We start from the raw sequence: 12626 nt of genomic DNA on the forward strand, positions 1-12626 counted from the left end.
AATGCACACATTCGAGTATTCGTTCGAATCGAATTTTGGGCAGGAGGAAGGTGTGGCGCATTTAAGAACATGGCGCAATATGACCTCTCTCCCCTACGCCTTTGACGAACTACATATGCCGACCCCAAGCAGATCCGGTCAAGCGTTGGTCGTTTGTATACGCATTCTCCTGCACCGTGCTTGTCTTATACCTTTTCAGTGCTCGCTGTCCCGCGCCTCGTATTCAACCCATATACCAGTTGAATACCAAGGCCTATATACGGCCTAGGTATTTAACAAAATGCTGTCACCAGGACTCACAGTCTTGTCTCTGATATGGTTTCCTTCATTGAGTGAGGGAAATTGCGGTCAATAACGCTGTAGAAACACAAGGGAATCTTCAAAGGGCAAGCTGAATAGTTGTCAAGTTACCGGGTGGTAGGTACAGACAGACACTTAAGTCAGCAAAAAGTGGGGGGGGGGGCAGTTAACATTGCTGGCCCCCCCACCTCCGAAAGTGGGGGGCCATGGCCCCCCGGCCCCCCTGTTCCTACGCCTATGCTACAGGGTACGCAGTATTTTGACCTCTCAAGGTCAAACGGTTTGACCTTGGAAAAAAGGTCACCATTTTCGAACTCAGCGTGCCATGGGCTATCTGTATGCCAATTTTGAGCGAAATCATTACTCGAATTTGAATCCGAATACGAATACGACGCTAACTTTATGGACATCAGCTAGCTTCGCATATCTGTGAGAATCTTGGCTTCGCAATGGTGGTGGTGGTGTATGTGGGGGGGGGGGGGAGACGGGAGGACGCTAATGTATGTACTAGTAAAAAAACAATAAGTACTAATAAGTACTAAGTAACTTTCTGAGCATGCCCGGGGCTATAATGTGACAAGAACTTGGCCCTAAACAGTGATGTTTCTCTGGCAAAGAGCAGAAATTACCCTATCAGTTGCATATAGGAGATATTTTGTCGTAAAACAAAATTATGAAAGCATACCATACGTGTTACCGTAGTGTAATACATAATAATAGTGTTACAATGTTGTTAAAACGCTTATGTTACTTGTTACACCGTGGTTACACCATGATGTTACTTGTGCACCAAAATTAGCAGTAAAATAGTGCATTGTTGACGCTATCAGCTGTTGGTGTTTGACAAACAAAGACAGACGTGACGCAATAGTTACTCTTGAGTTACTCAGACGTTTTTGTTTGTGTGTGATGGTGTGAATTTTAGATATTTTATTGGCTGAATTTTGTTATTTTTCAGAAATAAATTTCAGACAGCCTTGGAAATATTTTTTCCAACAGAAGGTACTGGGAGGAGTAAGGCGGGATCTGGATTCTGGGCATAAGAATAATGCTGGACCAGGGGACAGGATGACAATGGTCATTGGTCAATGCCGATGGTTGCCCAGCGACGCGCATTTCGTTATTATCATATTTTTCCCTAGGCCCTGGCGCTGTTCGGTCGCTGTTTTTATATCAGCGTGCTGTCAGTTTTCCCCATACAAGGAAGTTATTGCTGGCACTTCTTGGCCTATTTTTGGTCTAACGATAGACCACTTGAATCAGAATTTGACGAATGAGGAGCCAAGAAGTAGCAGCATGCTCGCAGCCTGCTGATAAATAAACGGGGGGCGAACAGAGCTCCTGTTTCACCGGTGATAGGAGCACGCTGCTATCAAATGCGTGAGCTGATGTAATGTGATGACATCACACTAATGACGTTTCGTGTAATCTGTGAGCTTTTTCATAGCTGCGTTTGGATCCGAGTTGCTGTCTTGTTGAATATGTTTGATATATTTGTTTGATTGCACGGCCATGTAGATGTTAGCAGCAATATTTGATGACATCACACAGATTGATGAAGTCATGGTTTGCTGATGTTTCCATGGAAACCCAATTTGACACTGTAATAGCAGCGTGCTGTTATCACCGGTGAAACAGGGCCCTAGTTAAAAATTCACCTTGTCCTTATCTGATACTTTCTTTTTAAAAAGCACAATAAACTTGTTTTGTTGAACATATTCCTTTGACTATTTCAATTTGTCAAGAGAGTGCATACAAATCACATTCATGACTCAGCTTGAGCTCAATGTTGGGTTGCTTGAGCTTTGGACCCACTTAAGTGGGTGGGTGTGGAAAATAGTAGTTGCAAAGTGAAATATTCTACTTTGAAGTGCACTGTGGCTTGTATGAGTTGTATATTGAAATTAAACTTTTTGCTGAAGCCACACACTTTCAAGTTTGATATCTTTGATTCATTGTCACCATCACCAGCATCAAATTCATTTTACTCTGTACACTGTACCTTTGGAAATAATATGAATATTGGTAGCAAGGGGTGATAAGGTAAGCTTGGTGCCTGGCATGGTTCCAAAATCCAAAGGTAATACCCAGATGTTAGAATTAAGGATATCCAATTTTGTATTATGTTAAGCATTTTCCCTTTGCTTTAAAATAACCAGAAATATCCTGTGTAATAAACTGAAAATGGGGAATAAATACTAGTTCTGTCCTTACTCTCAACTAGTGCCTCTTTCCTCACAATCAACTTAGCCCTTTCTCTATTTCAGCTAATTTTATCTCCCATTCCCTTAGCTTTCTGGTTGATTTCATTGCAGACACTATTTTCTGCCAGGGAGCAGACATCAAAGGCCTGTTAAAATAGTTAGGTCCTTTATTAACACATGACTCGACCTTAAAATTCTGCTTACATTTGAAACTTAAGATTCAGAAAGAAGTTAAAGTTTCAAAATGCAAGCAGAGTTTTAAGGTCCAATCATGTCTCCATTCATGTAAGAATAAGAAAGGAGCTTAACATTCTTTTCATGATGTGAAGCTTGAGCATAAAAAAGCTACTGCATAGGTGCCAACTGCCAGTGACCACTTTGCATTTCACAATGAAGCACCATCTAGATGCTACCAATGACATTATGAACTACTTGGACAATTAGGTACTAACCCCATAAAATCCAGTTCAAGTTTGCCAGGCAGGAGTCAGATCCATGATCAGGAGTCATGACTCAGGATTTAGGACCCTAAATGGCATTGCATAGGTAGTTACTAGTTACCTGAATCAGTTTTAGTGCATATAGTCAATTTATCTTAATTAAATGAGAAATCATAAGTAAGGTTTGAATTAACTGTTAAAAATTGAATTTTTTGACACTCAGACTGACCACAATAACTATACCCTGCTAATCTTACTGAATTATCCCTCGCCGGTCGGGGGGGGGGGGGTGCCGCCCCCCCCCAATAGGTTTTTTTTCGCTATAGCTCCAAACTCGCTGGCGATAGAGAGCTGAAACTAGGCATATCTGACCTTTGATTCAGGCCGGATCTTTTGACACCAACAGCATTTTCGGGTCAGGTCAGGTCACTGACCTATGACGTCATAAGTGAACCTCTGCACAGTCTTCAGATGTCGCCACTTCGCAACGCCCTCACTGCCAGAGGAGCTTTCGCAGGGAAATGAAACTTGCAGAATCTAGTATCCATTACGAGTCTCACAACTCGGATTTTTCCTAAAGGTCATATCAGGTCAGGTCATTTTCGTGACCTCACCATTATAAGTCAATGGGGAAAAATGAAAACTGCTATTCTGGCGCCGAGAACGATCTCCAATTATCTCAAGCACACAGAATCGTGATTTGATGAACTCCTTGCTAGGTTAGGTGCGTTACATACGTTTGCAATGCTGAGTGCTGACCTTGCGTGACGTCATTTATGACTTCATCAAGGTCATATTAGTTTTTCGTCAATAACTCATGATAAAATTGAGCTAGCGAGCCGGGAAAGCCACCAATGGACTGAGGAAGACCTGCCGAATCGAATGTTATGCGACATGACCTCCTTCGACCAACTTCGTGACCTGGGGGCGCTGACCTGACCGTGAGCTGAGGTCAACACCCTAAGTTGACCTCACCCAATCAAAAAGTGTATCATTCGACGCGCCCGAGCAAGGCGAACACGATGCGGCCAAAATCGCGGCTCTGCGGCCGTTTTTTTGAGAAGTTATTCACCAAAAACTGAACCGTACCTTGGAGCAGTTGACCTGACCTCAGAGGTCACCGGTTGACCTGGGACCTTAAAATCGGGTACCTATCAATCTTTGCGTCTCGTAACGGCGCACACGCTCGTTTTTTCCGCGACGTGCTAGCTCCACCAGGGGCGATACGGCGAGGGGGGGGGGGGTGGTCGTACCCGCCGCCCCCCCCCCCTCGGCCGGCGCGTATGTAGAAAACCAATAGGTCCGGCGAGGGTTATTACAGGACGAGTAATCCCATGGAGTCTTCTAAATGCCATGCCCATAGCCCCATGGGTGGCGCTTTTCTCAGGGAGCCATAACCATGTAGGCAAGGCAATACTTCTAGCTTTCAAGACTCCGAACTAAACTATCCAACGAATGCCCTCCTCGACAGAATGTTATTATTAGTCTACAGCATAGAAGGAACTTATGTTTTTGTCATATGACAATGACATTTCTGTTTCAAAAGTTTACACATTGAACAGTAAACACCATTTACTTTTTCCTTTAACATACAAATATAGGTGTTTAAATGCCGCCAATCATCATTGTGAGGTAGGTCATTTCAATCATTTTGAAGATCGTTTTATAACCAATATGAAGGCCATTAAAGGTAATTATATACCAAGTAGTATTCGCAATAATTACACAGATAATGTTGGCTTCTGTTGCTTGCAGGTGATCAGTGATGAATGACGCCGACCGGGAGACGATCCGCAGGCAGCTGCCCAGCCTGCTAGCGTCCGTGCAGCTGTCTGAGGAGCTGCTGGACCAGCTGCAGCGGCTGCGAGTGCTCACGCTCGACTTCCGCGAGGAGCTGGACGTGGAGCCCCGGCCGCGAGAGCGTCTGCGCCGGCTGCTGCTCGAGATACCGCGCCGCGGACCGGACGCCTTCGACGGCCTGGTGAAGGCCCTGCTGGAGACGGGGCAGCTGGAGCCGGCCAAACTGCTGCGGCCGAGTCTGACCCACGCGGACCTATCGCCGGCGGCCCTGGCGGCCATCTCAGCGGCCGCCATCGCCCGGCAGGCGGCTCAGAGAGCCCCTCACTGCACCCCGACCACCCCAGTCCACCGGCCGCCGCCGGTTCAGGAGCGACCGCCACTGACCGGAGACCGTCCGCCGCCGCCGGCCGCCGGGGACGGCCCCGACGCGCCCGGTCCCAGCCTACACCTGCGGCCCGCAGACACAGTCCGCGGCTCGGAGAGGGACACCTACCGAATGATATCGTCACCCAGAGGTCTGGCGCTCGTCATCAGCAACATTAACTTCCGCGACACCGATATGCACGAGACGCGTGAGGGTGGCGAGCGAGACGAGGTGGCGCTGCCCTCGCTTCTGGAGCAGCTCGGCTTCGAGGTGCAGTTGGAGAGGGACCTGGACCGTGCGCAGCTTCTGTCCACCATCAGCGCGTTCGCCAAGCGGCCGGAGCACGGCATGTACGACATGGCCGTGCTGGCCGTGCTCACGCACGGTGGACAGCACGTTCTTTACGGTGTCGACTCGCGCACGCTGGGGGTAGAACAGGTGATCAGCTGTTTCTCGCACGAGGCGGCGCCTCTCCTTACCGGCAAGCCCAAGTGGATGCTGTTCCAGGCGTGTCGCGGCGCGGAGGGTAACATTGCGTCGCGGCTGATGGATTCGGGCCGTCAGGCAACAGACGGTAAGGCCATGTCTAGTCCGGTTCAGACGGTAGCGGAGTACGGCGATATCTTCCTTACGTACTCGTCAATCCCTGGATATGTGTCGATGCGAGACCTGGACCACGGCACGTGGCTGGTTCAGGTTCTTTGCCAGGTGTTTGCCGAGCTGGCGCACAGTCATACACTATCGGAGCTTCACATGGTCGTACACGATCGTATGGCTAGTATGGTAACAAGCAGAAATGAAAAGCAGACCATCGAGACGGCTCAGCGCGGCTGGTCCAAGAAGCTCTACTTCAATCCGGGCCTGTAGATGGCGTGTAGGCCGCTCCACTCGCCTGGGTCGCCTGTGGCAAACTACGTGCAGCCTCTGCTCACTACCTGTGTCTTTACGCCTGGATCATGGTGATGTTTGGTTCCGAGCTCCAGTACGCCATCGGATTATCATCTTAGCGTCATTGATTCGAACAAATTTAGTGAACAGGATAAAAAAACGCTACAAAAAATGCCAACAATGAACGGGGTGTCAGGTGCGGGCAATCGTAATAATCGCTTACTTAATTGTGACATTATTTGGGGTTTAAGACCAAAACACTATCCTGATTAGTTATGCAGCACGGTATGTTTATTTGCTTGATTTATGCTACGTTGCTTTGATTGTTTTATGTTTTGGATTGCTATCGTATTGCGTTTAGCTGCTAGTGCCAGTAGTTGGTGGAAAGTGTTTCCAGACTTCCATGTGGCGACTTCCCACAGGGCGGTAAATGTGTATACCTCGGATAATTCCATTTGTTCTTGACAACGATCGCCAGCTCAGCTGTTTTGGTTAGTCCCTTGGGCTTCCGCCGATTGCTGATGATGCGATCTGTTGATTCATGCAGCTTCTTTGTGATCGCCCGTGTCCGTCTCGGTATGTGTCCTTGTTTAGGGATTGTTTATTGTGACGCCGAGCGCTTTCTCGTGATCGATAATGTAGTGTGTAGCGTCTGATGGTTCCAAACCATTCGAGCTGTTGTGGGATTGAGCATATTGCATAAAGCTTCGATGGTATAGTGGAAAGGCCATTTAAAAGTTCTCTGCAATCTTCAAGTGCTACGGCTCATGATGCAGTGTCAACATATCCATTATTCGCAGTGACCTTATGCAAAATACTGTGCCTGTTGGACCTACCTGGTGCACTACAACTTTCAACTAACCATTATGCTGTGAATGCAATCATCCAGCATACTGATATCAATATTTTGATACCGCTTTTAGGCATTTAACCCACTATGCGATTCTTCTGTATCGCCATGGGCCTTTGATTGGTCGTGATGCACGTGGGACTCCCGTACTGTCCATTTCCGTGTGATCGCTCATGAGTCATAAATATATTGCCGATTTCGAAATGTTTTTGACCAGTTTCAGTCTGAAGACAGCGACAGGTTTCCGGTTTGACAAGCGCAAGTGATGCCGATTTAGCAGCTCTGCCGCTCTACTAACGAACGAGCATTGTTTGTAGGGTAGGTAGCAGTACTGTTCGATTGGTTCAATTAGTGGTGTCAGACGACATTGCAGCTGTTGTCTGTAGGCGTCACCCCAACCCAGAGGAGGACCTGATGAGGTATTGGTTTAGGCAGAACTCTCTAGATGCATTCGTTTACTTTAGAACGCATAAGAAAAGCAGCTCCACACCTACCGGCGTGACTTTGGTTTTGGCTGTCTGCGAAGGCCCGTTCCCCAGTCTGGCGAGCAACGCCAGCGCCATCTGGGACCGTGAGAGCCTCATGTACTATTATTACGGCTGGTGTACGCCAGGTGACACAGCAGGTCCTATTTCGTTCGCTGTTCGCTGTTCAGTGCTCACTGCTTACTTCTCACGGTTGACTGACGGATCAAATGGGAAGGGGGTGGCCGGTGGGACATATGGCGTAAATACCCTTTCTCGTGGTGCCCGAATTCGATTAGTTTTCCCATTTTTCTAGAATGGAAAGAAAGCTTTCAAACTTTGTTAGAGGAGTTTGTTTCAAAACGCATATGCAGTGCACTGCATACCCACTGCGTAAGGAATCGAAGTTTGAGTTTTTTTTTTAATTCGGAGAATTATATTCGTGGTATTCGGAGAACCCCTCCCACCGCAGTGTCAAAGACCGCTTTTCTGGATCCGCCCATACTCACTATACCTACCTGCTACTCACTTGTTACTCACAGTAGGTATGCACAGCGCTCACAGGGCTCACTGCTCACTGCTCAGTAGCCATTCTCACATCTCAGCTTCAGGTGACAAGGAACGGTCACGTGATTAAGCCATAGCACTTTGTCGCCTGTCGGTCACTAGCTATGAGTAGCTACTAGCTCCCATGGCTGTCCGGAAAGAGTCCGGAGTCCGGACCGCTAAGTCCGGTGTCCGGAGACCGGATAGGCCGGCTGTCCGGACCTCCGGGTAGACAGGGGAAATTTTTGGGGTCTCCGGATGGGCAGAGGCGCAACTGCTAGGCCTACGGGCGGACAGATAAGTTTTCGGACTTTCTGACGGAAAGAGGAATAACCGGCGGACAGAGGAAAAGCCACCTGAACCACGAGCGGAAAAAAGAAAATTGTGAGGCTTCCGCACAACGGAGAGGAGGACCGAGGAGGATGACCTACCTCTGAAACTCTGGACGGACAAATGTGAAAAGTTCGGGTTCGGGACTTCCCTGTTACAAGCGGATACGGGAGCGACTTGACCTATGGTCCGACGAAGACATCAGAAGTAATGGCCCTGATGACACGCGCCATGAGGAAGGCACTAACGCTCATTTGCGGAAGGGTGGTTTTTAGGCTTTGACGATTTTGACGCGTCAGTTGAAGATAAATAAAAGAACGGCGGGTATGAAAACGCGTAAGTTAATTGTTTTAGTCCATCAGCCTCACCACTATCTCTACCTCCCGAAATCCTTTTATAGCCACACTACCTTCACGATTGATGGCAACACCGTGAATAAAACTCAGTCATGTCTGATTATTTACAAAAGCCACACTACCCGATGTGTCCTGGGTCACAATCACATTTTTATCCATCCCGACGTGTCCACCATCACCTCTATATTGTCTCCTGACGTCAGAGGAAGGCCTCTGATCCATACAGGTGCCGACAGCTCGCTGGCTCCCCGGAGATTGATACACAGATGGTGTGAATTATTGAGAGACAACGGCACCGCTGGGGCTCCACGTTCCGGTGCCTCTCGCCTCGACATGTCCCTGCGGGCAGGATACCTTCTCATGTATTTTCCATTTGTGTCGCTGGGGAAACTAAACAGAACATTGGTGCGAATTGGAGTGATGGAACGATTCAGTTGGTACTCTCAATTGAAGGGGAAAACATTGAAAGTTTGCTGCAGAGAACCGATTTGCATTGTTTGTAGAAACAATATTCAGCAGAAGGTGAACCTTTTAAGGTTTCTGAAACGCTATTTCAATGTATTCATATGGTATGCCTGATAATATTTTTTTTTCCTAAGATAGTCCGTTACCCATGATCAGGTAACCAGGAGTGCCCCCTCCCACAGTCCCGGCGACGCACAGAAACCTTACTTTAACACCAGGTAACATAATAAATTGATCAAGTCGCGGCACTCCCTGCTAAGAAGTGGAAAATATAAATAAAAAATAACGCATGCAATACTACTAAAAATGTTAGTAAGTACGCCAAAAAGGAGGAAAGTAGTCATTGCCAAGTGAAGCAAAATGACTGCCCACTATACCAACACAAGCAACTATCATTTATACCAGTGTTAGTAATTAACGCAATACGCATTCATACTCAAGGTGGGGAAAAGCATGCCTGGTCATGTTCTTGCAAGGTTATTTTTATTGCCGAAACCCTTGGCTCCGTCCGGCTAAGCTAGGCTTGTTGCCAGACAGAACCTCAGGAAACAGCACGGACTAGAGTATTATAAGAATTAGTACAATAAGTTGTATAGATGTCAATGTAGGTAATGCATGTAACCTACATTCAATTTGCATATTTACCATAAGGCAAATATGCAAATTGAAATAGACAATGATTGAGAAGGGCGGCACACAAGGATTTATTGTAGTTGGTATTTAAAATAGGTATATACGAATCGTTATGTTGTGTACATGCATGACATGCACATACGTACATACATGCATATGCATATGTATCATGTACGCGAAACATACACACACACATACACACACGACACATATGCATCCCACAAACCAAAGTGGGTAATATGTACTATTTCCAACGCAGAGTACACCGTGGAAATAGCACATATTTATACAAACCCCTAACGATATACGAACAGTATAGCTATACACAATATATAGGTAGGAATAATGTTTGTCGCTATGAAGTTGATTATTCTTATTATTGTTTTGATTGTTCATTAATTGTTCATATTTATCTTAAGTGTTGTATGAATCAACAAAGTGTCTGCGTATCACCTTCTTTATTATTTGTTTTGAAGATGGAATATGATTAACAGTTGTGAAAAGAGGTGCAACAATGCTATTCCACAATCTAGGACCTAGAAATCTGATAGTAAATAGTCTGTAGTTGCGATTAGAGAAGGGCTGGTTGAAGCGAGTGGTACGCCTCGTGCCGGCATGGTTTTCGGGACTCAAATCAAACAGGTTGTTAATTGTTTCTGGAAGTTGTTCTTTAATAAATTTGTGCATAACAAGAAGCATATGAGATCTCGCTATATCAGTTATCCTTAATAAGTTATATTTTTTGAAAATAGGCACAGAGCTCTGAAACTCGTTCAATTAGTCTGACAGCTCTCTTTTGTAATATGATGAGTTTTTCTAACTGAGCATGGTAATTATTTCCCCAAACGATACAGCAATAGTTAAGATATGGAAGAATTAGGGCATTATACAAAAGGAGGGTCGTTCTCTTATCAATATAGAAGCGTACTCTTGCCATTATTCCGATGTTCCTGCTAACGATATTTGATGTATAGTCTATATGTTTTGTGAACTTCAATGACTTATCGATGAAGACTCCTAAATATTTGATAAACTCTTTCTCTTTAATATCAGTTGAATCAAGTACTACGTTTACTTTTAATCCTGAAGACTGAGTTGCATAATGCTGTGTGAAAGTTTTTGTGCCGTTTAGAGAAAGAAAGTTTGCATGAAACCAGTTACTGACTTTTTCAGTAACTTCATTTACAGTTCTTTGTAGGCTATGTATGCATTTATCTTTAAATATGATTGCAGTGTCATCTGCATAGGAGAGGCAAGTTACGTCAGGACTGATGTTTGGTAAATCATTTATATATAATATAAGTAACAGAGGACCCAAGATCGATCCCTGTGGAACTCCCATAGTAACATTTTTGACAGATGAGTATGCTTTTCTTATTTTCACACATTGCTTCCTTTCTTGCAAGTATGAAGATAATATTTGTTGTGATTTGTGTCTTATACCATACCTTTGTAGTTTTTGTAGAAGCAAATCAATGTGCACCGTATCAAAAGCTTTTCTTACATCTAGAAATAAGCCGAGCGCAAAGTTGCCCTCTTCAAAGGCTTTAGTAATTATATCTTGTAGAAGAAGAATCGGCATATAAGTTGGCTTTCCTTTTTGAAAACCAAATTGATTACAGTGAATAATGTTGCTTCGGTTAAGATGCTCAATGAGCCTTCGGTATATTAGTTTTTCAAGAATTTTTGAAATAAAGGGTAAAATGCTAATTGGTCTATAATTACCCACTTGCTTTTTATCGCCATCCTTAAATATTGGTTTGATGATTGCCACTTTTAGGGGTGATGGAAATTCAGCTTTGCTTAAACAGGTGTTCAAGAAGTAAAGTAAAGGATTTAGTATGGCCTTGTATGAAGCTTTAAACAATTTAGAGTTAATGTTGTCGATACCAGCACCGACATTTTTCAGTTTATTAACTATATCGATAAGTTCTTGTTCATTTGTAAGAGTTAAATCCATTTCTTCATGCACGAATGGTACTTCGCTCAGTGGGTCAAATGGTGAAGGTGGTATCCTTTTCCTTAAAGTTTCACCTATCTCGGAAAAGAATTTGTTAAAGGTTTCTGCAATATTTTGATCATCAGTTACTGTTTTGTCATTGCCATCTGAAACTTCGCAAGGAATGTCATCAGTATTGTTGCCAGTGTTTATCAAAGATTGTATAGTTTTCCATGTTTCTTTGGAGTTGCCAGAGTTTTTATTGAACTCATTAATGTAATACAATCTTTTGGCAGACCTAATGACGCGCGTGAGAATGTTCCGATATTGATTGTACTGAGTTGTATTATTATGTGAAGGATTTTTTAGCTTATTTTTAAACAACTTGTTTTTTTGGGTAATAGAGGTAAGAATAGCTGGAGAGATCCATGGCATCCTCGGATGGTCTTTCCTGGTGAATCTTTTTGTGTAAGAGAAGGCTGTTATACCATTGTTGTATGTTTCAATTATTTTGTTTGCCATGGTATAAGTACAAGTTTCTTGATAAATATTTCTAAGTCCATTTGATATATAGGATTTGAATTCATCAATCTTCCTATAATCAAATATCTGTTGCTCATTTGTCAATTTTATTTGCTCCTTAGCAGTGTTTATGTGAACATTTAGAGATGCATAGATAGGAAAGTGATCGGATAGATCACTTAGGATAATGCCCGAGTGTGCCACCCTTGTCAAATCATTGCAGAAGATGTTGTCGATAAGAGTGTGAGATGGGTGGCAGGAGCGTGTTGTTTTTGAAATGGTAGGGAAAAAGCCATGAGACAGTTGGTTATGTAGAAAAGCTTGAACAGCTGGATTGGATCCAATTGAGAAAAGATCAAAGTTAAAGTCACCAGTAATCAAAGTGACCTTGTTAAGATTGTTAAGCCAAATGAGTAGTTTTTCAAGTTCTTCATTGAACTGATGTTTGTCAGTACTAGGTGCTTGATATATTTTATCATATACAACATGAATCATATACAAACATCATATACAACAATATCATAG

At 44.4% G+C, this 12626-nt stretch overlaps 1 protein-coding gene across 3 annotated transcripts; it reads left to right on the forward strand.

Annotated features, from left to right (window-relative positions):
- The first annotated feature begins 1164 nt into the window (after positions 1-1164).
- Positions 1165-7050, forward strand: LOC122368860 (caspase-3-like). 3 transcript variants are annotated; one of them, XM_043343134.1, is made up of 3 exons: positions 2105-2119; positions 2223-2343; positions 4700-7050. In XM_043343134.1, the coding sequence occupies exon 3, from the start codon at positions 4710-4712 to the stop codon at positions 5973-5975; it is 1266 nt and encodes a 421-aa protein (XP_043199069.1). In that variant the 5' UTR covers positions 2105-2119; positions 2223-2343; positions 4700-4709; the 3' UTR covers positions 5976-7050. The 3 variants fall into 3 exon arrangements, with proteins under 3 accessions (XP_043199066.1, XP_043199068.1, XP_043199069.1); XM_043343131.1 differs by lacking the exons at positions 2105-2119; positions 2223-2343 and adding an exon at positions 1165-1302; XM_043343133.1 differs by having other exon boundaries at positions 1898-2343.
- Positions 7051-12626: the final 5576 nt, after the last annotated feature.

This window comes from Amphibalanus amphitrite, unplaced genomic scaffold (assembly GCF_019059575.1).
Source record: "Amphibalanus amphitrite isolate SeventyFive unplaced genomic scaffold, NRLGWU_Aamphi_draft 000983F_arrow, whole genome shotgun sequence".
NCBI lineage: Eukaryota > Metazoa > Arthropoda > Thecostraca > Balanomorpha > Balanidae > Amphibalanus > Amphibalanus amphitrite.

Coding starts and splice junctions, on each gene's coding strand:
- LOC122368860 (XM_043343131.1), top strand. CDS start 4,710: ATGAATGACGCCGACCGGGAGACGATCCGCAGGCAGCTGCCCAGCCTG.